General features: G+C 49.5%; 2 protein-coding genes across 6 annotated transcripts in view; one reads left to right on the top strand and one right to left on the bottom strand.

Annotated features, from left to right (window-relative positions):
- The window catches only part of LOC310826053 (interferon-induced protein with tetratricopeptide repeats 5-like), a 202,848-nt gene that overhangs the window by 23,020 nt on the left and 154,193 nt on the right, over positions 1-25,635 (bottom strand). The gene's annotated exons all lie outside the window — the stretch shown is intronic.
- The window catches only part of FLNC (filamin C), a 124,565-nt gene that overhangs the window by 32,923 nt on the left and 66,007 nt on the right, over positions 1-25,635 (top strand). For 3 of the 5 annotated variants that reach the window (XM_083699717.1, XM_083699718.1, XM_083699716.1), the window contains exons 2-9: positions 4,146-4,394; positions 11,079-11,176; positions 11,752-11,902; positions 14,738-14,856; positions 15,895-15,972; positions 17,134-17,296; positions 18,877-19,077; positions 22,517-22,642. In XM_083699717.1, coding sequence (XP_083555843.1) covers positions 4,146-4,394; positions 11,079-11,176; positions 11,752-11,902; positions 14,738-14,856; positions 15,895-15,972; positions 17,134-17,296; positions 18,877-19,077; positions 22,517-22,642 — 1,185 coding nt within the window. The remainder of the gene's footprint in view (positions 1-4,145; positions 4,395-11,078; positions 11,177-11,751; positions 11,903-14,737; positions 14,857-15,894; positions 15,973-17,133; positions 17,297-18,876; positions 19,078-22,516; positions 22,643-25,635) is intronic. The other 2 variants (XM_083699720.1, XM_083699719.1) reach the window with 1 other exon arrangement.

Below are 25,635 nucleotides of genomic sequence, written 5' to 3'. Positions count from 1 at the left end.
GTTGGCTTTGGTACATCTGTATTGCAATGTAATAGTTGAAAACCAATAATAAAAAAAAGAAAGCTGAAAAAAGAAAGAAAGAAAGAAAGAAAGAAAGAAAGAAAGAAAGAAAGAAGAAACCTGTTCTCTGTTCGCCAGGCGTAATATTATACACCTCCACCACGCGCCTCCAATTGCCTTTACCCCAAATGACATCAACTATTATTGTTAATGTAACGGGTTCGTGCGTGCTGCGGAAAAGGACAAGAAAGGGTTCGTTTCGGTGTGCTGTTTAATTGGGGTGTGTTTTGTCCTGCAGCTGCGGCGCTTGTGAGAATGAGTCAGCAGCATGTGAGAATGACTCAGCGCCATCTGCTGTGTAATAATAATAATAATAATAATAATAATAATAATAATTTTATTATTTAAATGTTGTTGTGTTTAAGGCATAATCTGTAGGCTGTAAGGAGACTGTATCTGACCTTGCATGCAACTGAAACTGTATTATGCTCTCAGCAAAGCAACAGATTCTTCTCTGTTCTTTTGGCCCACTCTCCCGGCACTCTGCGCATGCCCCAACTAAGATCCTGGAGAGGGAGGTTAATTGGGAATGAGGAGGGGATGGACTCAGACCTGCAGAGTCTAAGCTATGACTCTGGTGGCTGAACCAGGAAGGCTCCATCTGAAGGATATTAGGTGCGAAATGAAACCTTGAACAGATTTGAAATCTGGCAGCGATGTTGCTGAACCTGAACTTGACATCTGAAAATGAAGTTGCCGGGTTTTTGTTTTGTTTTGTTCTTAAAGAAGCTGCAAGGAAACTAGTAATTAAATCTCTCTCCCTGTCTCTCTCTCATGGGAACTGATGCTAAGGGCAAATATTCACTAATATTTCTGTTGCTCAACTGGAGTGTGTGTGTGTGTGTGTGTGTGTGTGTGTGTGTGTGTAAAAAAGGGCAGAAACTGCAGACAGGAAGTGTGATGGCCTGGGATTTGGACTCGGAGGCTGAACCTGAGGGATCCCAGCCTGCACAGGATTCCCCGCCTCCAGAACCAGCTGAGCCGGGGCTGGGGCTTGAGCCTGAAGGGTCCTCACCTGTGCTGGATCCTCAGGTGCAGACACCAGCTGAGTCTGCTCTGGCTCCTGAGGTGATGGAGGACCCATTGCCTGCAGGTGCTCCACTCTCAGCCCCGTCAGGTTGCCTCTGGGTCCAGTAACCCTCCAGCCTCTCCTGAGCTGCAGAGGCTCAGGGCAGAGAGGCGGAGGGAACTACGTTCCCGCAGGAGGAAGGAGTGCTCAACTCCAGACCAGGAGAGGCAAGTCACCTGAGGATCGGGGCCGCCCTATGCTTTGGGACAGATAAAAGCCAGTCAGCCCCAGTCCCAGGTTGTGGGACATCGTTGCTAGCCTGTTCCTGCCTGCACCGTCCTGCTGTTCTGCCGGAGCTCCTGACCTCACCTGACTCCCTGCCTTGGACCAGCTTCAGCTTTGACAGACTGCCTCCATATTGCACCCTCGACCTCAAACTGGACTCGGACCTTGCCTCGCGGTTAGCCCCCGGGACCAGCACAGGAAGCTTTTAATTAAAGGCACAGTGTGGTCCCTTCCAAGTGTTGTGGAACTGCCATCAGCCTCAGCCAGGATTGCTAGTGGTAGAGGTCATTGAATTAGCTACCCTTGCGAGGAACTTTCCAGAAAAACTCTGCTCCTAGGACTTGTGCAATTAAGCCAAGCCGTGTGCCAATGACTGAATTTTTTCTGGAGCGTCAGATGCAAACCTGGCATCTGTTTCTTTAAGCCGAGGGCCATAACAGCTCAGATAAGTGGCTAAGACCATGTACAGTACAGTGGTACCTCAGGTTAAGTACTTAATTCGTTCCGGAGGTCCGTTCTTAACCTGAAACTGTTCTTAACCTGAAGCACCACTTTAGCTAATGGGGCCTCCTGCTGCTACTGTGCCGCTGGAGCACAATTTCTTTTCTTATCCTGAAGCAAAGTTCTTAACCTGAAGCACTATTTCTGGGTTAGCGGAGTCTGTAACCTGAAGCGTATGTAACCCGAGGTACCGCTGTAATGTCTTTATTTGAAGGATTCGTCAAGGCTCCTCTGACCGTTTTTTTGTGGGACTTCCAGTGCTTTTTTTCTAAAAAAAGGGGGGTTTAGGCGTTCTCTCATTTTTTGACCCATATTGAAATACCGCCCCTCAGTGAGACCAAACTTAGAATCACAAAATGTTTAGGGGTATGCGTACCCCTGCGCCCCCCCCAAAAGCACTGAGGGCTTCTCTTGGCCTCAGTGAACAGTCCATGGGGTCACGAAGAGTCGGACACGACTAAACGACTAAACAACAACATCAATAAGGGACAGCAGCGGGACATGGTGCTGGGATAAGGGAGTTTCCCACCATATAAGGGACGGTTGACAGCTATGCCTTTGTGACGCCGGATGCCTCTGGTCCACCTGGAGATGCTGAATGTGGTCCATCGCAGCGCATTGCCGCAGCTCATGTTTGTTATGAAGCGGAGGAGAGATTGCTAAGGAAATGGGAGGCTGCCTTGCCCTCCGTAGCGAGTGTTTATGGAAAGACTGAGCTCGAAGGGAAAGAGTTCGGCGCAGTATTGCATTGTTGTTCCCAGGAACAGCTCGAAAATGTGTCAGAGATTCCTAGGGCAGCGGAGATGGGATTTCCCCGTAACCTCTTCACCCCCGCTTCTCAAACCTCGGCTTTCCTGCCGCACATAGCAACCCAACACACACACACAAAACCTGTTCCCAGCCTCTCCTGGGAAGAAGCCAAGTTACAGGGAACCAGGCAGAGGGCCTTCTCGGTGGTGGCCCCCGCCCTGTGGAACGCCCTCCTACCAGATGTCAAAGAGAACAACTACCAGACTTTTAGAAGACATCTGAAGGCAGCCCTGTTTAGGGAAGCTTAATGTTTAGGGAACCTATTAATGTTTAATAGGTTATTGTATTTTAGTGTTTTGTTGGAAGCCGCCCAGAGTGGCTGGGGGGACCCGGCCAGATGGGCGGGGTATAAATAATAAATTATTATTATATATTATTATTATTATTATTTCAGTAAAGTCGAGCCAGTGAAGATTGTGGCTTGGGAGAGCAGGATAGAATGTACTTCTCTGGTTTTATTGATTTGTAGAAGTGTCAGCATGGCACAAATTCATGCCATATAGCAGGGGTAAGCAATCTTTTTCAGCAGGGGGTCGGTCCACTGTCCCTCAGACCTTGTGGGGGGCCGGACTATATTTTGGAAATTTTTTTTGAATGAATTCCTATGCCCCACAAATAACCCAGAGATGCATTTTAAATAAAAGGAAACATTCAGGTAAAAACATGCTGATTCCCGGGCCGTCCGCGGGCCGAATTGAGAAGGCGATTGAGCCACATCCTGCCCCCGGGCCTTAGTTTGGCTACCCATGCCATATAGCAAGGCGGTGTATACGTGATAAAACACAATACGCCACAGATACAGTGCAAAACGAGAATAAAAACGACACTTTTGTAAGCTTGTCAAAATCAATACTAATAAAAGAGACACAACTTCAGTTTAGCAACATTCTGATTCTGCCCAGGAAAAGCTGTTTCCTTCCTTTTAACCTTTCCCCCCCGAATTTCTGTGTAACTCGAAAACTTGCCTGCTGCATTTGGGACCTTCTGGAGGAAATCCTAGAATCAGTGCTTTTTTCCTTAAAAAATGTTTAGGGGCACAGTGGTACCTCGGGTTAAGAACTTAATTTGTTCTGGAGGTCCGTTCTTAACCTGAAACTGTTCTTAACCTGAGGTACCACTTTAGCTAATGGGGCCTTGCGCCGTTGCCGTACGATTTCTGTTCTCATCCTGAAGCAAACTTCTTAAGCCGAGGTACTATTTCTTGGTTAGCGGAGTCTGTAACCTGAAGCGTATGTAACCTGAAGTGTATGTAACCCGAGGTACCACTGTAAAGATGCATTCATTCTCATTCTCTGATGTCAAAGGGATAAACAGCCCTGCGTTGGGACGATTTTAATGTTTCGAGTGGGGTCAGATTTGTGGGGCGCAAAAAAATAAGCCACATTATTAGAATTATTCTGCAGATATTTTTTAAAAGGCCACGCAGAGTGCTCCTTGCCTTGTTGCTAACCCTTTCCTTCTCGGCCTTTTCTCCCGACAGACAGCAAGGCCATTGTGGATGGGAATCTGAAGCTGATTCTGGGCTTGATATGGACCCTGATCCTGCACTATTCCATCTCGATGCCCATGTGGGAAGATGAGGATGAGGAGGACGCCAAGAAGCAGACCCCCAAACAGCGGCTCCTGGGCTGGATCCAGAACAAGGTCCCTCAACTGCCCATCACCAACTTCAACCGCGACTGGCAGGACGGCAAGGCGCTGGGAGCCCTGGTGGACAACTGTGCTCCTGGTGAGTAGGAAAAATAAGCCGCCGGATGGTGACTCTGGGCTTTGGTGTCCCTCGTGTCTGGGTCCCTGGGTGGACTACAAATCCCATTGTCCAGTGGGCTAAGCTGGCTGTGGACGATGGGAGTTGTAGTCCACCCACACCGGGGAGACCCAGGAGCAAAGAACGCCTCATGGTGATGTCCATGCCACAGCTCTCCAGGGGTTTCAGAGAGGAGATGTTGCCAGCCCTGTGTAATAAACGAAAATCTGCCCTTCTTCCCTTATGGGGGGACACAAGAGCCCTTATAGAGTCCTTTGCAGGTTCTCCATCGGTCGGAGATAAGAACAGGGGCCAACCAGAGAATATTGAGAAGCAAAGCAGCCAGTAAGCCTGATCTTTATTGAACTGTTCCAACAAGGTGCTCCCCTCACACGCAGGAAAGGAGGAGGACCCCAGAACCCAGGTGTGCCCCCCCCTTATATAGACATTTTAAATTGCCCTCCCTGGAGTCCAAGACCACCCCCAGAAGCATCATACCTACATCACAGAAAAGGCGCTCTACAACAGAAATCTGAGTGTGTTGTTTACCTCCTGTATGCCAGGTTACCTGTTAACGCTCACTTGATTAATGCTCACCCTGGGGAGCCTGGCCAGTCTTTTGTAATGATAAATACTTAGTTCCTGGGCCAGGCCACAGGCTCACACCCTATTCATACACAGACATACCCTTAAGACGGGATTTGTGAAGGAAAAGACAATGGGGAGGCTTTCCCATTTTCCTTTGACTTTGCAGAGAAAACATTTGGTCAGTTTGGTCAAAATGACTAAGCCGCTTCTGGCAAACCAGAGCAGCGCATGGAAACGCTGTTTACCTTCCCGCTGGAGTGGTACCTATTTATCTACTTGCACTGGTGTGCTTTTGAACAGCTAGGTTGGCAGGAGCAGGGACCGAGCAACGGGAGCTCACCCTGTCACGGGTATTCGAAACACTGACCTTCTGATTGGCAAGTCCTAGGCTCTGTGGTTTAACCCACAGCGCCACCCATCAAGTGTAACAAAAGAGACATTTACATTTCCCTGTTTCCCAGCCAAGTTAATCTCACCCTTTTGTCTTCATCTGGGTTTGTTATTTCTGGAATGGCTACCTGTCTGGCACTCAGGTATCAGGATGCCAGGGATTATCACTCAGGCAGAGGGGCTGCTGAGTATCTGAGCTCACATGTCTATATGAATTTCTGAAGTTTTCCCAGTGAGCCACTACATGGAGACATTTATCAGTGAATTCTTACATTTGGTATCGTGCAGCAGAGGCCCTTTGAATAGATAGGAAGAAACTGTGATGAAGTGTTTTGTGGGGACAAATCACAAAAGTCACAAAAGTGATGGTGCTGATTTTGGTAGTAGGCTGCATGTGTATGATATCTGCTGGAGGGGCAACCCCCCCAACCTATACATAAATTCCTGCAACATTCTGAATATCCAATACTGTATAGAAAACTATACATAAATTCCTGCAACAGGTTTCAGAGGCACGGCTAAAACCTTTGCACCAGGATTCCCAAATTAGGATTATTTATGTTGCAGTCTTGACGCCCTCCAGCTCTCTGGGACTGCAGCTGCCTAACGCCGGCCGGTTGTTGGGAGTTCTAGTTGGGAGTTATAGTTCAGAAAAGCTGGAGGGCACCCGGTTGAGGAAATCCACCTTCTCCTGTGGGCTGGTTTTGCTGCGGAGCTCATCTCCTCTTCCAGGACTCATCAGCCTAAACACTTCTCTCTCGGATTTATGGCTGGTGGGGGCGGGGGGAAGGGAAACTACCCTCCGCTCAGGAAAAGCAAGCCAAATTTGGGCAAACTCAGAGGTCTGGACGGATATGTTGGCAGTGGGAGCCCTTGGCTTGTTTGTGGTTTACGTATCTTGCTGTGTAGAGGGGTCTGACGTGGACTGTAGCCTCCTTAATGTTCAGAATTTAAATCCCCCCTCCATTATTATTATTTTTTTTACATCTGTGGAATTAAGGCAAGATTTCTCCGCAGGCAAACCTTGCTTTGCAACATCAGTGTGGCTTTTAACGAGCCACAGATCTATTTCGCTCTATTCAGTGATACTCAACTCAGAGCAAACCCACTGAAATTAAGGGACCTGATTTAGTGACAGTGGTCAGTTTCAATAGGCCTACTCTGATGGACGCGGGTGGCGCTGTGGGTTAAACCACAGAGCCTAGGACTTGTCAATCAGAAGGTCGGCGGTTTGAATCCCCTTGACGGGGTGAGCTCCCATTGCTCGGTCCCTGCTCCTGCCCACCTAGCAGTTCAAAAGCACATCAAAGTGCAAGTAGATAAATAGGTACCACTCTGGCAGGAAGGTAAACGCTGTTTCCGTGCGCTGCTCTGGTTCGCCAGAAGTGGCTTAGTCCTGCTGGCCACATGACCCGGAAGCTGTACGCCGGCTCCCTCAGCCAGTAAAGCAAGATGAGCACCGCAACCCCTGAGTCGGTGATGACTGGACCTAATGGTCAGGGGTCCCTTCACCTTTACTTACTCTGAGTAAAGTCTAGTTTGCTACCCATCATCATTGTGGCTTTTGACGAGCCACAAATCTCTCTCTCTTTTTTTAAATATAATATTTATTCAAGTTTCAAAAAAGTTACAAAAATAAGAAAAAAACAGAAAAAAAAGAAAACAGAAAATACAGAATATAAAAAAGTAAAAACAATTAAAAACATTTCCATCTTTCCATGTCTTGTCTTTCATTTACTTGTTTCCATGACCTCCTCACACCTCCCTATTTTGTATTCTAGTTCAATTAAATATTTCAGCAAATCCTTTCCAGCTTGGTTTTTATCCTAATAATTTATCTTAATATACTGTAACGAGCCACAAATCTCATCGCCACAGATACGGCTCAGCCATGCTGCTCACTTGCCATGCGCTGATGCCCCATGGAGTTGCGGGGCAGAACTTCACCCTAATAATAATAATAATAATAATAATAATAATAATAATAATATATGCTGCCCATCTGACTGGCTCGCCATAAGCACATGCAGCACACATTTAAAGTGCATGGTTTTGACCAAAGGATCATGGGAGCTGTAGTTCGCTATGGGTGCTTGGAGCCCTGTGAGGAAAAACTACAGTTCCCACGATTCTTTGGGACATAGCTGGCAACGTTAAAGGGAAATCCCCTTATTCCAAATAGGATTCCTCGCAAGAAAAGGGAAAAGTTGACAGCTATGCTTTGGGAGGAAGTTATGTGCTTTCGACAGTGGGGTAGTGCTTAGCAGGCATGGCCAAACCTGGCCCTCCAGATGTTTTGGGACTACAACTCCCATCATCCCTGACCACTGGTCCTGTTAGCTAGGGATGATGGGAGTTGTAGTCCCAAAACAGCTGGAGGGCCAAGTTTGGCCATGCCTGCCTTAGAGTGTCAGACGAGGACCTGGGAGACCAGGGTTCGAATCCATGCGCAGCCGTGAAGTTCAGTGGGGGATCTTGGCCCAGTATAAGTGCCATAAAATTTGGTGGGTTATAAGTGCCATAAAATTTATGGACACGATTAATATGCGCGGTGTGGATCTGGACCAGCGGGCACCAAGCCTGCTGTCAAAGAAACTGCAGGGCTAAAGCAGATGTTTTGCGGAGGTCTACTCAGAAGTAAGCCCCGCTGAGCTCACGGCAGTTTGGCCCCAGGTAAATGGGGGGCAGGATTTGGTCCACGTTAGTGGGATTTACACCTGAGTTGACACTTACAGGATTGTTGCATTCTCAAAAGAGAGGTCCCTTTGCCAGAGAGCCACTCCCCCCCCTGGCAGCCGAAGGGACTGGTTACATTGACGCTTAAGGGAATGGCACTCCACGCACGGGCAGAGGCACTCTTGTCCTGGACAGATTGCAGGGCCGAATCCTGCTGCTGTTAAAAATATTGGGTGGGGGTGGGTGCTTTATATAAGAATATTTATTAAAGTTTTCAATAGTAGTACAATAAAAATGAAAATGCAAAAAAAGAAAAGAAAAATAACAAAAATACAAAAATGAAAATAATTAAAAGCACACAAAATTTTCATTACTTATTTCCCAGACCTCCTCATACCTCCGTTTTTTTGTATTCCAATTCAGATTGTTAGTTCAGCAAATCCTTATCAATAAATTTTAACCTGATTCTAAACCTTATTTTCCATATTCTCTTAAGGCATTACAGCTGGAAACCACTTAGTTTCTATCCAACAACATTCTAACATTCATGGGGGCGGGTGCTTTAAGGCGCAGGTTCGAATTAAATGGAGATGGGATGGGGGATATCCACCTGTCCTGTCCCTTTTGAAAGCCTCAAGAGAAGACCCTGCTCCCGAGAGCTTTCGTTTCCTGCCTTGCACGGGGTTGGACTGGATGACCTCCAGGTGTCCCAGCCTCCCACTTCGAGGATCATGTGATTCCTGGGTCAAGCAATGGACAGCTGAGTGCTGGGGCTGCCGAGCCAAGTTGTGCCGGGGAGTTTACCTAACAGAAGCTGCAGCCAGGCCTTATATGTCAATAGCTTCCCTCTGCGTCTGCCTCCTTCCTTAGTTCTTGGCATGCTTCCTCTCCATCTCTGGGGATCCCTCAGGCTGCTGCTCGGCTCTCCGCAAATGTTTGGCAATCCATCTCCAGCACGAACGCCTCTGCAGTGCTCCAAAAAGGCCTCTTCCTCTCAGGGCTAGTGGCAGAATTGCCCAGCAACTGGCAGAATTGTAGAGTTGGGTGGGCTCCCCAGTGGTCATCCATCCCAACCCCGGCAACGGTATCACTCTGCTGTTCAGGGCAGCTGCCGTGCGTCACTCCAGAAACAGCCGTGTCAGGAGAAGCGGCCATATATATACATACATATATATTATGTAATTTTTATTACAATTTCTATTTTACAATTTAGAAGACAGTCTTCATTTAAACCTTCTTCTCTTTCCACGGTTCATTTTGCATGGCATAAATCCCTGCGTATTTTATATAAGCTAAGGGGTCAGCAAACTTTTTCAGCAGGGTCCCTCAGACCTTGTGGGGGGGGGCAGAGTCTATTTTGAAGAACAAATTCCTATACCCCACAGAGATGCATTTTATTTATTTTATCTTTAAAATATATCCTTAGTAAAAGGTAAAGGGACCCCTGACCATTAGGTCCAGTTGTGGCCGACTCTGGGGTTACAGCGTTCATCTCGTTTTACTGTCCGAGGGAGCCGGCATACAGCTTCCGGGTCATGTGGCCAGCATGGCAAAGCAGCTTCTGGCGAACCAGAGCAGCGCACAGAAACGCCGTTTACCTTCCCGCTGGAGTGGTACCTATTTATCTACTCGCACTTTGGCGTCCTTTCGAACTGCCAGGTTGGCAGGAGCAGGGACCGAGCAAAGGGAGCTCACCCCATCACGGGGATTCGAACTGCTGACCTTCTGATCGGCAAGTCCTAGCCTCTGTGGTTTAACCCACAGCGCCACCCGTGTCCCTATATCCTTAGTAATTTAAAATAAATACATTTATGAGAAAACAGAAGTACAGACAAGTAAACAAACATACAATCAAACAAACAATTAACAGAAAAATCAAACAAACCACATTGTTAGGTTATAGTCCTGGTCAGTTTGGGAGCCAAAATGGTTTCATGGCTGCTGCTTCAGACATGTGGTTTATATATTTATGTATGTTTTTGTTTGGTACATTTATGAACATTTATTATATATATATATATATATATAAAAGACCTCAATTTTTTTATTTCAGGGGACTAGATGGCCTTTGGGGGTCCCTACTGTGACATCATTCCCAGGGTCTGTTCCACAAATGTCAGCCTCTAGGTCCTTTCTCTGCTGCAGGAGGTTGAGTCCCACAAGGGCAAAGAGGGCACTGCCCTGCCAGTCACAGAATCGCGGAATTGGAATTGGAAGGGACCCCTAGGGGTCATCTAGTCCAACCCGCTTCAGTGCAAGAATCTCAGCTAAAACATACAGGACAGGTGGCCATGCAACCTCTCCTTAAAAACCTCCATAGAAGGTAGACAAGGATTAAGTGGAAGGTATTGGTTGTGTTTAGAATAGATTTATGAAAGATTTAGAAAACTTCTCGATTAGAATATTTGTATGGGGAAAATACGGAATAACAGATACAAATTGGCTTAAATTGTATATAGGAAGTGCAGTGTAAGCGATGGGAGTCAATCCATGAAGTTTTATTATTGAGATTTTTGTAGAATAAATTTGGAAGAAATTCTTCCAATCTTTCTTCTTCTTTTTTTCTTTTTTTTTGTATATAGGTGTGCTTATCTGAAAAATATATGTATGTATGTATTTGTATGTATTTTGTAATAATTATCTTAAATAAAACTGCACAACTTAGCAGGGAAGAAGAGGGAGGAGACGCCAGGGTGTGTTGGCTCCGCCTCCGATTGGCTCTGGCTCCGCCCACTCTTGGACCTTAACCATGGGCACCTTACGCTGAGTCTTATCCGGTTCCGTGTCTTAATTCTCCCCTTTGCACTCCCTTCCTCAATCCAGTTCCGGTTCTTCTCGGCAGCCAGGACGGCTTGCTATAAACCCTGGAGTGGATCCAGTTCCTTTCCGGCTGGATCGGGCGATCTGTGCCAAGGGTGGCCACAATGCCCCTATTGTCTCTGGCTCTCCTGGCAGGCGCCCCCAAGGCTGGCGCTGCCCGTCTGACCATGTCTTTATCTCTCCTTCCCATAGGCCTGTGCCCGGACTGGGAGACCTGGGATCCTAACCAGCCCGTGGAAAACGCCCGAGAGGCTATGCAGCAGGCGGACGACTGGCTGGGAGTGCCCCAGGTACCACCTTGGCAAAAAACAGGGTTTCCAAAGGGCTGGGCTCTCTGGACCAAAGCCACCCTTTCCCCTCTGCCTTTAAAAGTTGTCCGGCAGGCGGTAATCCAACCGTCAAAGCCTCTTTTCGTGCTTCGCCGGTTGAATTTTTGCCCGTTGCGGAACAGGGTAGGGGGTGGCTTTGGCACGCCGGAGGAAAATCACTGGTGAGGAAGGGGTGCTATTCCTCTTCGGCGGAATAACATGGCCTTTTCAGTACTGGCCCCGACTTGGTGGAACGCTCTGTCCCAAGAGACCAGGGCCCTGTGGGACTTGACATCTTTCTGCAGGGTCTGCAAGACGGAGCTGTTCCTCCTGGCCTTTGGTTTGGACTCAGTCTGACCCTTATGTTTCCCTCCCCTTATGGTTTTGACTTTTAAAATGAGGCTGCATTTAAATTGCATTTTAACCTGCATTTAAATTGTGGGGTTTTTTTTCTTATTGTGTTTTTCCTGAAATTTTATTGGTGTTGGCCGCCCTGGCCGGGGAGGGTGGGGTATAAAAAAATTTATGATGATGATGATTATTCCTTCTCCTCGCAGGTGATCGCCCCTGAAGAGATTGTGGACCCCAATGTGGATGAGCACTCGGTCATGACCTACCTGTCTCAGTTCCCCAAAGCCAAACTGAAGCCGGGGGCTCCCCTGCGTTCTAAACAGCTGAACCCCAAGAAAGCCAAGGCTTACGGCCCAGGTAAGTAGCCCTGACCAAGCAGTCAAGAGGGCACTGGCCAAGAGAATTACCGTATTTTTCGCTCTATAGGATGCACCGGACCATAGGAGGGGGAGAACAGGAAAATTTTTTTCTTTCTTGTTCTACCCCTCTAAAACAAGGTGCGTTCAATGTGCATGCACCCAAAGCCTCTGGAGTCCCCTCTGCGCTCTGGAGGCTTCAGACCTTGGAATAATAATAATAATTTATTATTTATACCCCGCCCATCTGGCTGGGCCTCCCCAGCCACTCTGGGCGGCTTCCATAGAAACCAAAAATACAGTAAAATATCACACGTTAAAAACTTCCCTGAACAGGGCTGCCTTAAGAGGTCTTCTGAATGTCAGGTAGTTGTTTATCGCTTTGACATCTGAAGGGAGGGCGTTCCACAGGGCGGGCGCCACTACCGAGAAGGCCCTCTGCCTGGTTCCCTGTAGCTTTCCTTCTCGCAATGAGGGAACCGCCAGAAGGCCCTCGGAGCTGGACCTCAGCGTCCGGGCAGAATGATGGGGGTGGAGACACTCCTTCAGGTCTACTGGACCGAGGCCATTTAGGGCTTTCAAGGTCAGCACCAACACTTTGAATTGTGCTCGGAAACGTACTGGGAGCCAATGTAGGTCTTTCAAGACCGGTGTTATATGGTCTCGGCGGCCGCTCCCAGTCACCAGTCTAGCTGCCGCATTCTGGATTAGTTGTAGTTTCCGAGTCACCTTCAAAGGTAGCCCCACGTAGCGCATGGCAGTAGTCCAAGCGGGAGATAACCATGCATGCACCACTCTGGCGAGACAGTCCGCAGGCAGATAGGGTCTCATCCTGCGTACCAGATGGAGCTGGTAAACAGCTGCCCTGGACACAGATTTGACCTGTGCCTCCATGGACAGCTGTGAGTCTAGAATGACTCCCAGGCTGCACACCTGGTTCTTCAGGGGCACAGTTACCCCATTCAGGACCAGGGAGTCCTCCACACCTGCCCACCTCCTGTTTCCCCAAAACAGTACTTCTGTATTGTCAGGATTCAACCTCAATCTGTTAGCCGCCATCCATCCTCCAACCGCCTCCAGACACTCACACAGGACCTTCACCGCCTTCACTGGTTCTGATTTAAAAGAGAGTTAGAGCTGGGTATCATCCGCATACTGATGAACACCCAGGAAGCCTGGAGAGCGAGAGGGGTCACTGCGCACTGACCCCTCTTGCTCTCCAGGCTTCAGTGAAGGTAACCCAAAGCCTCTGGAGCACGGAGGGAGTTCCCTCTGGGCTCCGGAGGCTTCAGGTTCCTTTCGCCCTGCTCTTTGGGGCTGGCGGGGGGAAGCACTGCTTTCTCCCCCCGGCAGCCCCAAAGAGCAGGTCAGGGAACAGAGCAAAGGCTGCGTGCAGCCTTGCCGCTGCCCCCGGGGCTTGTGGGGCTGGCGGTGGGGGGAAGCGCTGCTTTCCCCCACCGCCAGCCTCAAAGATCCCTTTGGAGCGCAACAGGACCTAGCGCTGCGCTCCAAGGCTTTGGGTTCCTTTCGCTGACCCAAAGCCTTTGGAGCGCAGCGTGAGTTTCTACTGCACTTCAAAGGCTTGAGGCTTCGGGGACAGCCTTTGTAGCCTCTGCAGGGCAGTGCGCAGCGCTCCGTCTTGCTGTTCTGGCTTTGGGCTTAGCCGCACAGCCTGCATTCGCTCTATAGGACGCACACACACATTTCCCCTTAATTTTTGGAGGGGGAAAAGTGCATCCTATAGAGCGAAAAATACGGTAATTGCTCTCGTCTCCACCCGACTCCCAGATGACCAGGAAAAGTCCTTCTCCCGTCACTTTAAGAAAGGGATCAATCCAGATCAATCAACCCGAGAAGCCTTTTGTGTTCTGGAGCTAAAGAGGGGGCCTCTGGACTCTTCTTTCCATTTCATAGAATCATAGAATGGGACCCTCAAGGGTCATCCATCCCAACCCGCTTCGATGCAGGAGTCAGAATTATAGAATCCCTGAAGGGAGTAATTCAGCTACTTGGGGTTTACAAATGCAAAGTGAATTAAAGGGCCCAAAGGCAAACAAAGAAACAAACAAACAAACAGACAGACAGGCAAACAAACAAACAAACAAACAAACAAACAAACAAACCCCACTATAAAACAAACATTAGATGGGGAAGTTCCGTTGAAAAGCATGGGACGAGTGAATTGCTGAGGAAGGCGGTTAGAGAGCCCACAAGCGACTGTATTTTTTGCTCTATAAGACGCACCAGACCACAAGATGCACCTAGTTTTTGGAGGAGGAAAACAAGAAAAAAAAAATAAATTCTGAATCTCAGAAGCCAGAACAGCAAGAGGGATAGCTGTGCAGTGAAAACAGCAATCCCTCTTGCTGTTCTGGCTTCTGGGATAGCTGCGCAGCCTGCATTCGCTCCATAAGATGCACACACATTTCCCCTTACTTTTTAGGAGTGAAAAAGTAAATCTTATAGAGCAAAAAATATGGTAATCTGGGTTGAATTGTAGAATCGTCGAGTGAGATGGGACCCCCAGAGGTCATGGAGTTCAACCCCCCCCCCCGAGACGCAGGAATCTCAGCTGAAGCATCTGAGCCGATGAATCGTCTGATTTGATAAGCAGGTCAGGCAAAAGGCTTAACAGAGACCGGGCGAAATCAAAGTTTGCGCAAGCGGATCGGGACGAATTATTGAACCTTCGTGGAGGAGGAGGTTGGAACGGTTTTACGATTCTATGAGGATTCAGAAAAGGGGGGGAAAATAATAATTATGAGAACTGGGGAACTGGAAAGGGACGTTGTTCCATCTTCTGTATCCCGGCTAACGTATCTGACGTTCCTTGCAGGGATTGAGCCCCACGGCAACACGGTGCTGAAACCAGCCCATTTCACAGTGGAAACCATCGAGGCAGGATTGGGAGAGGTGCTGGTCTACATTGAAGACCCCGAAGGTCACACAGAGGAGGTACTGGGCTCTGCAGCCTTCTGCTCTTCTCCTTTTTTTTTAAAAAAAACACACATTTTTATTGGGTTTTTTAAACATATCATTTCCAACAATCATTTAACATAACTTCTTACCTTATAAAATATTTTAGACTTGCATCAACAACCTCTGAAGATTTTCCGTTCTTTATCGCTTGTTCTGCATTTCTTAATTTCTCTGTTACTTTTAATTATCATTAACTAAGAATTCTCTTCATGTTCTTTCTTGCAATATTTCAAGTAGTCCTCCTTACAGAACTTCTTACAGTCCTACTAGCGTAATCTGTTCATCACAATTGCTTTTCAAATAGTTCGTATATTTACTCCAGACTTCTAAGAATCTCTGGTGCCGCAGGTTTCGAATCCTTCCTGTTAATTTATCTCGTTCTGCATAGTCCATTAATTTCATGCCTTCTGCTCTTCTCCTTGCCCTCCTGAAAGCCCCTGAGTTTTGTGGGGTCCTGCGCCTGATAAAATTGAAACGGGAGTCTTCCCAGCTGTTGCCGGACTACAACCCCCATAATCCTTTGCCATTTCCCACGCCAGAGTCCAGCAACAAATGCAAGGCCCTATATTGCAGGATGCAGGTGGCGCTGTGGGTTAAACCACATAGCCTAGGACTTGCCGATCAGAAGGTCGGTGGTTCGAATCCGCACGACGGGGTGAGCTCCCATTGCTCGGTCCCTGCTCCTGCCAACCTAGCAGTTCGAAAGCACGTCAAAGTGCAAGTAGATAAATAGGTACCACTCTGGCGGAAAGGTAAACGGTGTTTCCGTGCGCTGCTCTGGTTCTCCAGAAGCGGCTTAGTCCTGCTGGCCACATGACCCGGAAGCTGTACGCTGGCTCCCTCGGCCAGTAAAGCGAGATGAGCGCCGCAACCCCAGAGTTGGCCACGACTGGACCTAATGGTCAGGGGTCCCTTTAACTTTACTTATATTGCGGGACACCACAGTAGGGACACGGGGGAGGGTGCATCTTCCTAGGAAATAATGTCTCCTGCTTTCGTTCCTCACCCACCCAGGCCAAAGTGGTCGCCAACAATGACAAGAACCGGACGTATTCTGTCTCCTACGTGCCGAAAGTGGCTGGCTTGCATAAGGTGAGAGGTGCTTTTTGTCTGTAAGCATGGAATCAGAGAAGTGTAGAGCTGGAAGGGACCCCGGGGTCTAATAATAATAATAATAATAATAATAATAATAATAATAATAATTTATTTATACCTCACCCATCCAGCTGGGTTTCCCCAGCCACTCTGGGCAGCTCCCAACAGATTAAAAGCAGAATAAAACATCAAGCATTAAAAACTTCCCTAAATAGGGCTGCCTTCAGATGTCTTCTAAAAGTTGGATACTTGTTTATTTCCTTGACATCAGATGGGAGGGCGTTCCACAGGGCAGGCGCCACCACCGAGAAGGCCCTCTGTCTGGTTCCCTGCAACCTCACTTCTCACAGGGAGGGAACCACCAGAATGCCCTTGGAGCGGGACCTCAGTGTCCGGGCTGAACGATGGGGGTGGAGACGCTCCTTCAGGTCTACAGGACTGAGGTCGTTTAGAGCTTTAAAGCACCAACACTTTGAATTGTGCCCGGAAACGTACTGGGAGCCAATGTAGGTTTTTTTGGACCGGTGTTATGTGGTTTCAGCGGCCGCTCCCAGACACCTAGCCGCCGCATTCTGGATTAGTTGTAGTTTCCGGGTCACCTTCAAAGGTAGCCCCACGTAGAGCACATTGCAGGAGTCCAAGCGAGAGATAACCAGAGCGTGCACGACTCTGGTAAGACAGTCTGCGGGCAGGGAGGGTCTCATCCTGCATACCAGATGGTAAACAGCTGCCCTGGACACAGATTTGACCTGTTCCTCCATGGACAGCTGTGAGTCCAGAATGACTCCCAGGCTACGCACCTGGTCCTTCAGGGGCACAGTTACCCCATTCAGGACCAGGGAGTCCTCCACACCTGCCCGCCCCCTGTCCCCCCAAAACAGTCCTTCTGTCTTGTCAGGATTCAACCTCAATCTGTTAGCTGCCATCCATCCTCCAACAGCCTCCAGACGCTCACACAGGACCTTCACGGCCTTCACTGGTTCTGATTTAGATGTCCAACCCCACGCAGTGCAGGGATCTTTCCTCGCAGGAGCGTTGTTCCAAACCTTGATCTTTGTTATGCCCCTTTCTGACCTTTTGCCAGTGTGTGCCAGTCCAGGCTGGTTGCCTCCCCATACCCAAAAAATCACCCTCTTCCCCTCCCTGCTCTCGCCCTAGGTCACAGTTCTCTTCGCCGGGCAGAATATCGACAAGAGCCCCTTCGAAGTCAACGTGGGCATGGCGCTGGGCGATGCCAACAAGGTCTCGGCCCGGGGGCCAGGCCTGGAGCCCGTGGGCAACGTGGCTCATAAGCCTACCTACTTTGACATCTACACAGCAGGTAAGTGGCCAGGCAGATGCCTCTGAGAAGCCTCCAGGCAGCCCAGCCCGACTGAGTGCCCCCAGTACATCTGAGGTAGACTGCCCCTGAGCGTGGAAGTTCCATGGCTGATTGCTGTCAATGGGCGTTTCTCTCGAGTGTTGCCAGTCTGCCAGCTCTTGACTTGAAAATCTCCAAGTTTGCCTGCATGATGCCCCCACTGCAGGTGGAAGGGAGGGCGCTTTGTCTCCCAGATGGGCAAGAGTGCCAATAATAATAATAATAATAATAATAATAATAATAATAATAATAATGCAGTGGTACCTCTGGATACGGGACGCGGGTGGCGCTGTGGGTTAAACCACAGAGCCTAGGACTTGCCGATCAGAAGGTCGGCGGTTTGAATCCCCGCGACGGGGTGAGCTCCTGTTGCTCAGTCCCTGCTCCTGCCAACCTGGCAGTTCGAAAGCACGTCAAAGTGCAAGTAGATAAATAGGTACCACTCTGGCAGGAAGGTAAAGGGCGTTTCCGTGCGCTGCTCTGGTTCGCCAGAAGCGGCTTAGTCATGCTGGCCACATGACCCAGAAGCTGTACGCCGGCTCCCTCAGCCAAGAAAGTGAGATGAGCGCCGCACCCCAGAGTCGATCACGGCTGGACCTAATGGTCAGGGGTCCCTTTACCTTTTTACTCCTGGATACAAACGGGATCCGTTCCGGAGCCCCGTTCACGTCCAGAAGCGAATGCAACCCGTGTCTGCGCCTGCGCGGGTCACGATTCGCCACTTCCGTGCATGGGCGCGACGTCATTTTGACTGCCTGCGCATGCGCGAGCGGTGAAACCTGGAAGCAACGTGTCCCGTTACTTCCGGGTCGCCCCGGAGAGCGACCCAAAACCGCTCAACCTGAAGCAACTTCACCCCGGGGTATGACTGTAATAATTATTATTTAAGAAGATCGTGTGTGTAGCTTGCAAACCTCAGCTCAGCAGGAGATGGATGCAAAGAATAGTTTAGACCAGGCATAGGCAAACTCAGCCCTTCCAGATGTTTTGGGACTACAACTCCCATGATCCCTAGCTAACAGGACCAGTGGTCAGGGATGATGGGAGTTGTAGTCCTAAAACATCTGGCGGGCCGAGTCATCCGCTCCTCATTCCCAATTAACCTCCTTCTCCAGGGTCTTTCCCAATGACATCACCAGGCCTCTTCCCTGTGACATCACTCGGGGCGACCCATAGCTCTCAGTTTCGGTCTCTGAGATCTCAGGGTCTGGGGCGCTCCTCACTTGGCAACCCCAATATCCCAGCAGGAACTTCTTCCAAAGCCCTTTAAAGCGCGGATCATGGCCCTTGTCCGGGGAGGGGGAACGACCGGAAGGGTGTGGAGAGGACCGACATCTGTGGGAAGGGAGGGGGGCACCCGGCACACGATTCTTCCGACAGCCAGAGTCCTCGAACTGTAAAGTTGGAAGGGGCACCCCAGAGGTCATCCAGCCCAACCCCAATGTGAGGACACGGGTCAAACACTAGATGGAGTGGATGGTGTGTGTGTATGTGAGGGTTGGATCCTGAGCTGTGCCCCTCACGCCGCCTCTGCCCAACAGGTGCGGGGACTGGAGACATGGGCGTGGTGATTGTGGACCCCCAGGGCCGCCGCGACACCGTGGAGGTGGTCCTGGAGGACAAGGGCGACAGTATTTTCCGCTGCACTTATCACCCCATCCTGGAGGGTCCGCACACCCTCTACGTCACCTTTGCGGGGGCTCAGATCCCCAAAAGCCCCTTCACTGTCAACATCTCAGAAGGTAAGGCTGCCTAACGCTTCCTTTTCCCTTCCTTCCTTCCTTCCTTCCTTCCTTCCTTCCTTCCTTCCTTCCTTCTTCCCTCCCCATTTCCATGCCTGTCTTTCGCCTCCAAAATGCCACCCTAATCATTTCCTTAACACTCAGAAAGAAGCCTTTGCGGCCCGAGAGCGGCGAGGCAGCGTGGGGTAGTGGTTAGAGCGTTTCGGACTAGGACCTGGGAAAGACAAGGGTTCAAATTGCTCCCTTCTCCCCTTGGTCAGTGGGTGACCAGTCCCTGCCTCTCAGTCTAAGCTACCCTACCTCACAGGGATGTCGTGGAAATTAAAGGGGGGGGAGGAGAATTGTGTGTGGGGTGATAAATCAATAAATTAAATCGTCGTCATCAAGGGGATAGTTGCTAGAACGCTGGATGCAGGGAGATCTGGGTTCGAATCTCTGGGCACGAAGAGAGGGTGACCCTAGGTCTGTTGCAATATCCCAGCCAGATCCAGGGAGATCTGGGTTCGAATCTCTATTTGGGCATGAAGGGAGGGTGACCTGTTGCAATATCCCAGCCAGACCCTACTTCACAGGGCTGTTGTGCGAAAGCAAACGGCACAGCCTCATGGATGCCGCCCCAAGATCTTTGGAGAAAAAGTGGACTATTATTATTATTAATAATAATAATAATAATAATAATAATTCCTTTGTAGCTTAATAGGGGGCGTTCTCAACCTTTTTGGGATCCAAGGGGACAGGTTTGGAAATAGAAGAAGCAGTCGTGGTCACCATATACCCATTTCACAGAAGAAAAACCAGCGGTGCTCAGACCTACACTCCCCAAAAAATCTGGTATAACCCCTGGAAGGCAGTGCAAGCAGATAAAACACAGACAGAAAAAGGATGCAAACTTGCTAACCCCAGATTAAAACACTGGGAGAAGGGGGCCATTTTGGAGACCCCAGAACCAGGGAGTGGGGAGCCAAGCCTTCCTCTGTTTCTCTCCAATATGGGGCTAAGAGAGAGCTTAGGGGGCCAGACCCTTGGGTGGGCGACGTGTGCCCCTTTCCTGGGGTCCAGACTCCTTGGTACCCCAAACTGTTGCCAAGCAATGGGGCTAGTCCAAAGAGAAGACATTATTTCAACTGTGTGTCCTGCTTCCTCCAGGGAAGTCTGCCTGGGAGTTTGGGGTCCCAGCTGGGGCTACTGGCCATAATAATAATAATAATAATAATAATAATAATAATAATAATACCCGGCCCATTTGACTGGGTTTCCCCAGCCACTATGGTCAGCTTCCAACAGGATATTAAAAGCAAGATAAAACACCAAAGATTAAAAACTTCCCTAAACAGGGCCACCTTCAGATGTCTTCTAAAAGTCTGGTAGTTGTTTATTTCCTTGACATCTGAAGGGAGGGCATTCCACAGGGCGGGTGCCACCACCCAGAAGGCCCTCTGCCTGGTTCCCTGTAACCTCGCTTCTTGCAGGGAGAATCGCCCTCGGGGCTGGACCTCAATGTCTGGGCTGAATGATGGGGGTGGAGACGCTCCTTCAGGTATACAGGACTGAGGCCGTTTAGGGCTTTCAAGGTCAGCACCAACACTTGGAATTGTGCTCAGAAACGTAGTGGGATCTCTCAGTTCTCTCAGAGTTATGTGGTCTCGGCGGCCGCTCCAAGTCCCCAGTCTAGCTGCCGCATACTGGATTAGTTGCAGTTTCCGGGTCACCTTCAAAGGTAGCCCCACGTAGAGCCCATTGCAGTAGTCCAAGCGGGAAATAACTAGAGCATGCACCACTCTGGCGAGACAGTCTGCGAACAGGGAGGGTCTCATCCTGCGTACCAGGTAGACAGCTGCCCTGGACACAGAATGTCTCCATGGATAGATGTGAGTCCAGAATGACCCCCAGGCTGCACACCTGGTCCTTCAGGGGCACAGTCACCCTATTCAGGACCAGGGAGTCCCCCACACCTGCCCGCCTCCTGTCCCCCCAAAACAGTCCTGTCTTGTCAGGATTCAACCTCAATCTGTTTTCCGCCATCCATCCTCCAACCGCCTCCAGACACTCACACAGGACCTTCACCGCCTTCACTGGTTCTGATATTAAGGAGAGGAGTGATTGGCACATCCATTCACCAAATCAAACTTTTTATCGGCAAACTCTGCATTTTGAAAGTTCTTTGTCACCGACTGGAGTTATTCCTGGTCTCCCGCGCCAGGAATTTATCTTTATTAATTTTATTTTGGTCCCTGGGCTGAGATTGATGGTGCCCTCCTTATTTTCCACCATTCAAGCCCTCTGTGGCATCTTGGCGGTCATTGCTCCCGTCTCGGCCAAAGCGTCTCGCAAAACCCCTAGCTGATATAGAGCAATATAGTCCATTTTGCACGTTTCTAGGAAACAGGCCTGCAGAAAGGTCTGGAATCTCGCAGCCAGCTCCCCTCTCTCCTTTGCACTGAAAAACAGGAATCTGACACACCAGAAGCTTCCTGACAACAACATTCCCCTGGGCACACAGCTGAGCTCTGCTCTCTAGCCTTACTCCTTATTTTCTCACAACCCCCCCCCCCAAACTCTGCATTTTTTAACCTGCAAAACCTTTGTCGTTTCGTATCCTCTTTGGGATCGCCGCACAACAGCCCTCTGAGGTCGGTTCTTAGGCTGGTAGGGCCTGAATTCGACTGAGCTAAATGGGACCTACTTCTGAGCCTTACAGCTGCTGTGGCCATTTTACAGATCTGCAAACCGAGTCCGAAGGACAGTGACTTTACCAAGGTCTCCCCGCGAGTTAGCAGGCTTGAAAACTCTTAATCCTGGCTATTTGGGGATAGGTTGTGGTTCCTTCCTCAAAAGTGAACACACTCTGTGCATGCTCAGAGGCAGGTGTCTGACTGTTCTGTGCAAAGCTTGGGTGGGGAACTGGATCTCGCCAGTGGGCTGAATCCAGAGCTGGCTCCCCCTTTTGACTCAAAAGTGCCCACCTCTCAATCACCTGATTTCAGGTGATTCAACTTCAGAGGAAGAATGGGGAGTGCACTTTTAGCGTGCTCTGGGTTCCTCTCCCCCCCCCCCTTTGCAGCCCTGCCTTGAATTAGGGTTGCGGCTGCGAGTTGACTTTACAGGTGGGTCTGGCTGGGGGGAAAACAGTCTTGCTGGCCAAATTAGGATGCCCAAGGTTTCGTTATTGAATTTTCTTAATTGAGTTTATACACCGCCCTAGACCCGGAGGTCTCAGGCCGGTTCACAGGACAAAATCAAAATATTAAACCCTGGTTTCCCCATGCTTGCCGTAGGTAAATGACTAGGAGATCAGCATTCCCATTACACAGATGGGCAAACTGAGGCGGTCTGTGTGCTTTTGGGGGGGAGGCTTCTAGCTGGGACTGGGGCTTTCCCTGCTTCCTCACCCCATCAAACATCACTAACTCATCCTCTCCTTTCTCCTTGGACCCTCCAGCGCCGTTCCCCCCGCCTCCGCCCGGCATCACCCCCCTCCAGATCATCCCTCAGTCCGTCCGCACCCCGCCCGCCGACAAGGCCAAGAAAATCCCACCCCCCACCATGCCCAAGCCGCGCAAACCAAGTTAGTAAGAGCAGGCCTGGCGAAGCCTCGCTTGCGCCCGTGCTTCATGGCATGAGATGGCCCGGCAATGGCATGGAGCGGGCAGACCCACCGTGTCCTGATCACCCAGACTCCTGTTTCGTTTGTTGGGTTGCTTGGTTCGTGGTAGGGCGAGAAGAGTCATACGTTTTCAGCCCTGCGTCCGCAGAGACTGCTAGGCGGTTTGCAAGGTAGTGAAAGACAAGCCCTTGCAAGACCTCAGCTGCTTTGCCTGCCGGCTATACCAGGCGAGAAAGCCTCCCCATATAAAGATGAATGTGCTACCTGAAATGTTATTTTTATTTGGGTTACCGTATATTGTTATTTGGGTTGGGTTACTTCAAAGAATAGCAAAAAGTAACAACAAAGTTCATCTGGCAAGAGAAAAAACCAAGAATTAAAGAAAGAGGAGGTTTTTCCCCTGCCATATTTGAAATTATATTATGAAGCATCTTGCCTGTGTTGGTTAAGGGATTGGATTTTGTTAAAAAATGCAGATCTGTTAGATCTGGAAGGATATTGAGAAAGCTTCCCCATAACCCTCAAGCAAGGGGTCCCCCCCCCTTCTCAGCTTTGGGTTCCCAACCCAGCAACTCTGGCAGGCGGACCCCAGTGCCTTCCTTGGGAGTTTTGGGTTCTGCATGGCATCGTGCTGCCCCCAACCAAGCCCTGCCCCGTAGCTGTCCCTTTCCCACGTGCCTGTTGCTTGTGGCATGGACTTGAGGTCGTGCATTTGAGAGATGTGCCTGCACCAAAGGACCGGCATGTTTCACTTTGAGCTGATGTGCCGCCTGCGAGCTGCAGCCTTTCCCCTAAGCGCCTCTGCGGCTTTCACCTCCTCTGCCAATCTAAGGGGCACCCATCCACCGTGGGATGTGATCCAGGAGAGGCAGTCAAGTACAACATTCCTCGTTTTCCTAGAGAAGACATTCAAGGGGATGTTTGGTCCAGCCAGTAGAAACTTCCTGTTCCTCCTGGCTGGAGCATCCTTCCTTTTGAATGTGACAGAAGGTGGGCGTGGCCTCACCTGTCCAGGTAACAAAAGGACGAGTCACGCAGCACACCTCCGTCTTTTTGACTTCCTTCTTCATTTGACCAGCTTCTTAGCTAGGACTGCTGTCAGCTAGCAGAAGCACTGGGATTATTCCCCCATACGGGGTAGATCCACATGTACATATTTGTAACCAAGTCTGCCTTCAGGGATCCAACTGTGAACTGATGTGAGTAAACTTCTTTTATCATCTTTGAATAAGATTGTGGCATCTTTATTCTTTTAAGAGGGATTCAAGGGAACTTAATGATTAGAATAGAATAGAATAGAATTTATTATTTATACCTCGCCCATCTGGCTGGGTTTCCCCAGCCACTTTGGGCAGCTTCCAACAAAATATTAAAATACAGTGGTCTGTTAAACATTAAAAGCTTCCCTAAACAGGGCTGCCTTCAGATGTCTTCTAAAAATCTGGTAGTTGTTGTTCTCTTTGACATCTGGTGGGAGGGCGTTCCACAGGGCGGGTGCCACTACCGAGAAGGCCCTCTGCCTGGTTCCCTGTAACTTGGCTTTTCGCAGCGAGTGAACCACCAGAAGGCCCTCGGTGCTGGACTTCAATGTCCAGGCAGAATGATGGGGGTGGAGATGCTCCTTACTAGGAACGTACAATTCAATCTGAGACAGAGTGAGAGGCTCACACGAGCCTGCAACCAGCTATCAGCTGTGCATGTATAAAAGGGGAACGTAAACTCTACTAAGTAAAGGATCTTGCCAGCGCAAGTTAGGAAGGTTATGAATAAACAATATATCCTCTCCTGTCACCCTGAACATGCCCACACCCACCCTCTGACTTCCATCAGCCACTGCCAGCGTGGCCAACAATTTGTAAGGTGGGTGGGAGTCCCACAGCACCTCGGGGCGCGGGGAGACCAGGTTGGCTGTTCCTGCACTAAACCATCATTGCTAATTCATTCCCCTCCATCTTCCCCTCCACCCACCCTCAATGTCCTTCTTTCCCCTCTTCCCTACCCGTAAATATCCTTTAAATGTGCTCGCCTGATACAGCTGGGGAGAAGGGCTCTAGGCCATTGATCTTCCAACTGGCCATTACCGGGTCGTGGCCCCGATTCTGGAGTCGTTGCAGCACGGTCAGCATAAGGGCATGTGATTAAAAAGTTAAGAAATGGGTGCCTGGGTGCATGCTTGGGTTCCAGGTGAGCCCTGGATCGGAAAAAGATGGAAGATTACAAAATTAGGCACAAGAGAAGGTGGTTTAAGCAGTTGTGATTCCCTGCAAAGGGGGTTTTCCGGGGAATAATAAGGACATTAAAAGAGACTGCTGGGTCAGGCCACTGGTCCACATAGTCCAATATGCTGTTCTCACAGTGGTCAACCAGATGTCCTCTTTTAAAGCCCTCCAAATTGGTGGCCATCGCCGTCTCCTGTGGCAGGGAGTCCCACAGTTTAACCTTAACCTCCCAGCATTTAGCTTCACTGGATGTCTGTGAGTTCTGACGTTATGAGAGAGGAAGGAAACCTTTTCTCGCTCCCACGATCTCCATGTTTATTTTTATGCACCACAGTGGTGCCCCCAATTACTCGCCTTGTTCCTAAGCTGATCAATCAATCTCTATTACAGTCCAGAGACTCAACAAATCGTTACAAAGCAATGCAGAATTCAGACAGCCTACCTCCAGGTTAAACAAGCATTTTGTTCAGACTTAAAGATAGGGATCATTGGTTCTTGCAACCACAACTTCGCCACTGCTAATGTTCTGGCGTTTGTCCGGTCTTCCAATAGGAACCTGACATAGTGAGCCTCTGATTTTCCCGGGAAAGGTACCAGCGAGGGTAATATCAGTTCAGCCCTGGCTTGCTCGTATTTCGCACAGTGCAGCAAAATATGTTTTATAGAATCGATGTCTTGAGCCCACGAGCAGAGTCTGTCCTGGCAAGGAACTCCTCTCAACCTGCCATCCGACAC

The sequence above is a fragment of the Podarcis gaigeae genome, assembly GCF_964106915.1.
Source record: "Podarcis gaigeae genome assembly, chromosome: 10".
NCBI lineage: Eukaryota > Metazoa > Chordata > Lepidosauria > Squamata > Lacertidae > Podarcis > Podarcis gaigeae.
The sequence above is the reverse complement of the archived record's forward strand: the minus strand, read 5'-3'. Positions and strand labels throughout refer to the sequence as shown.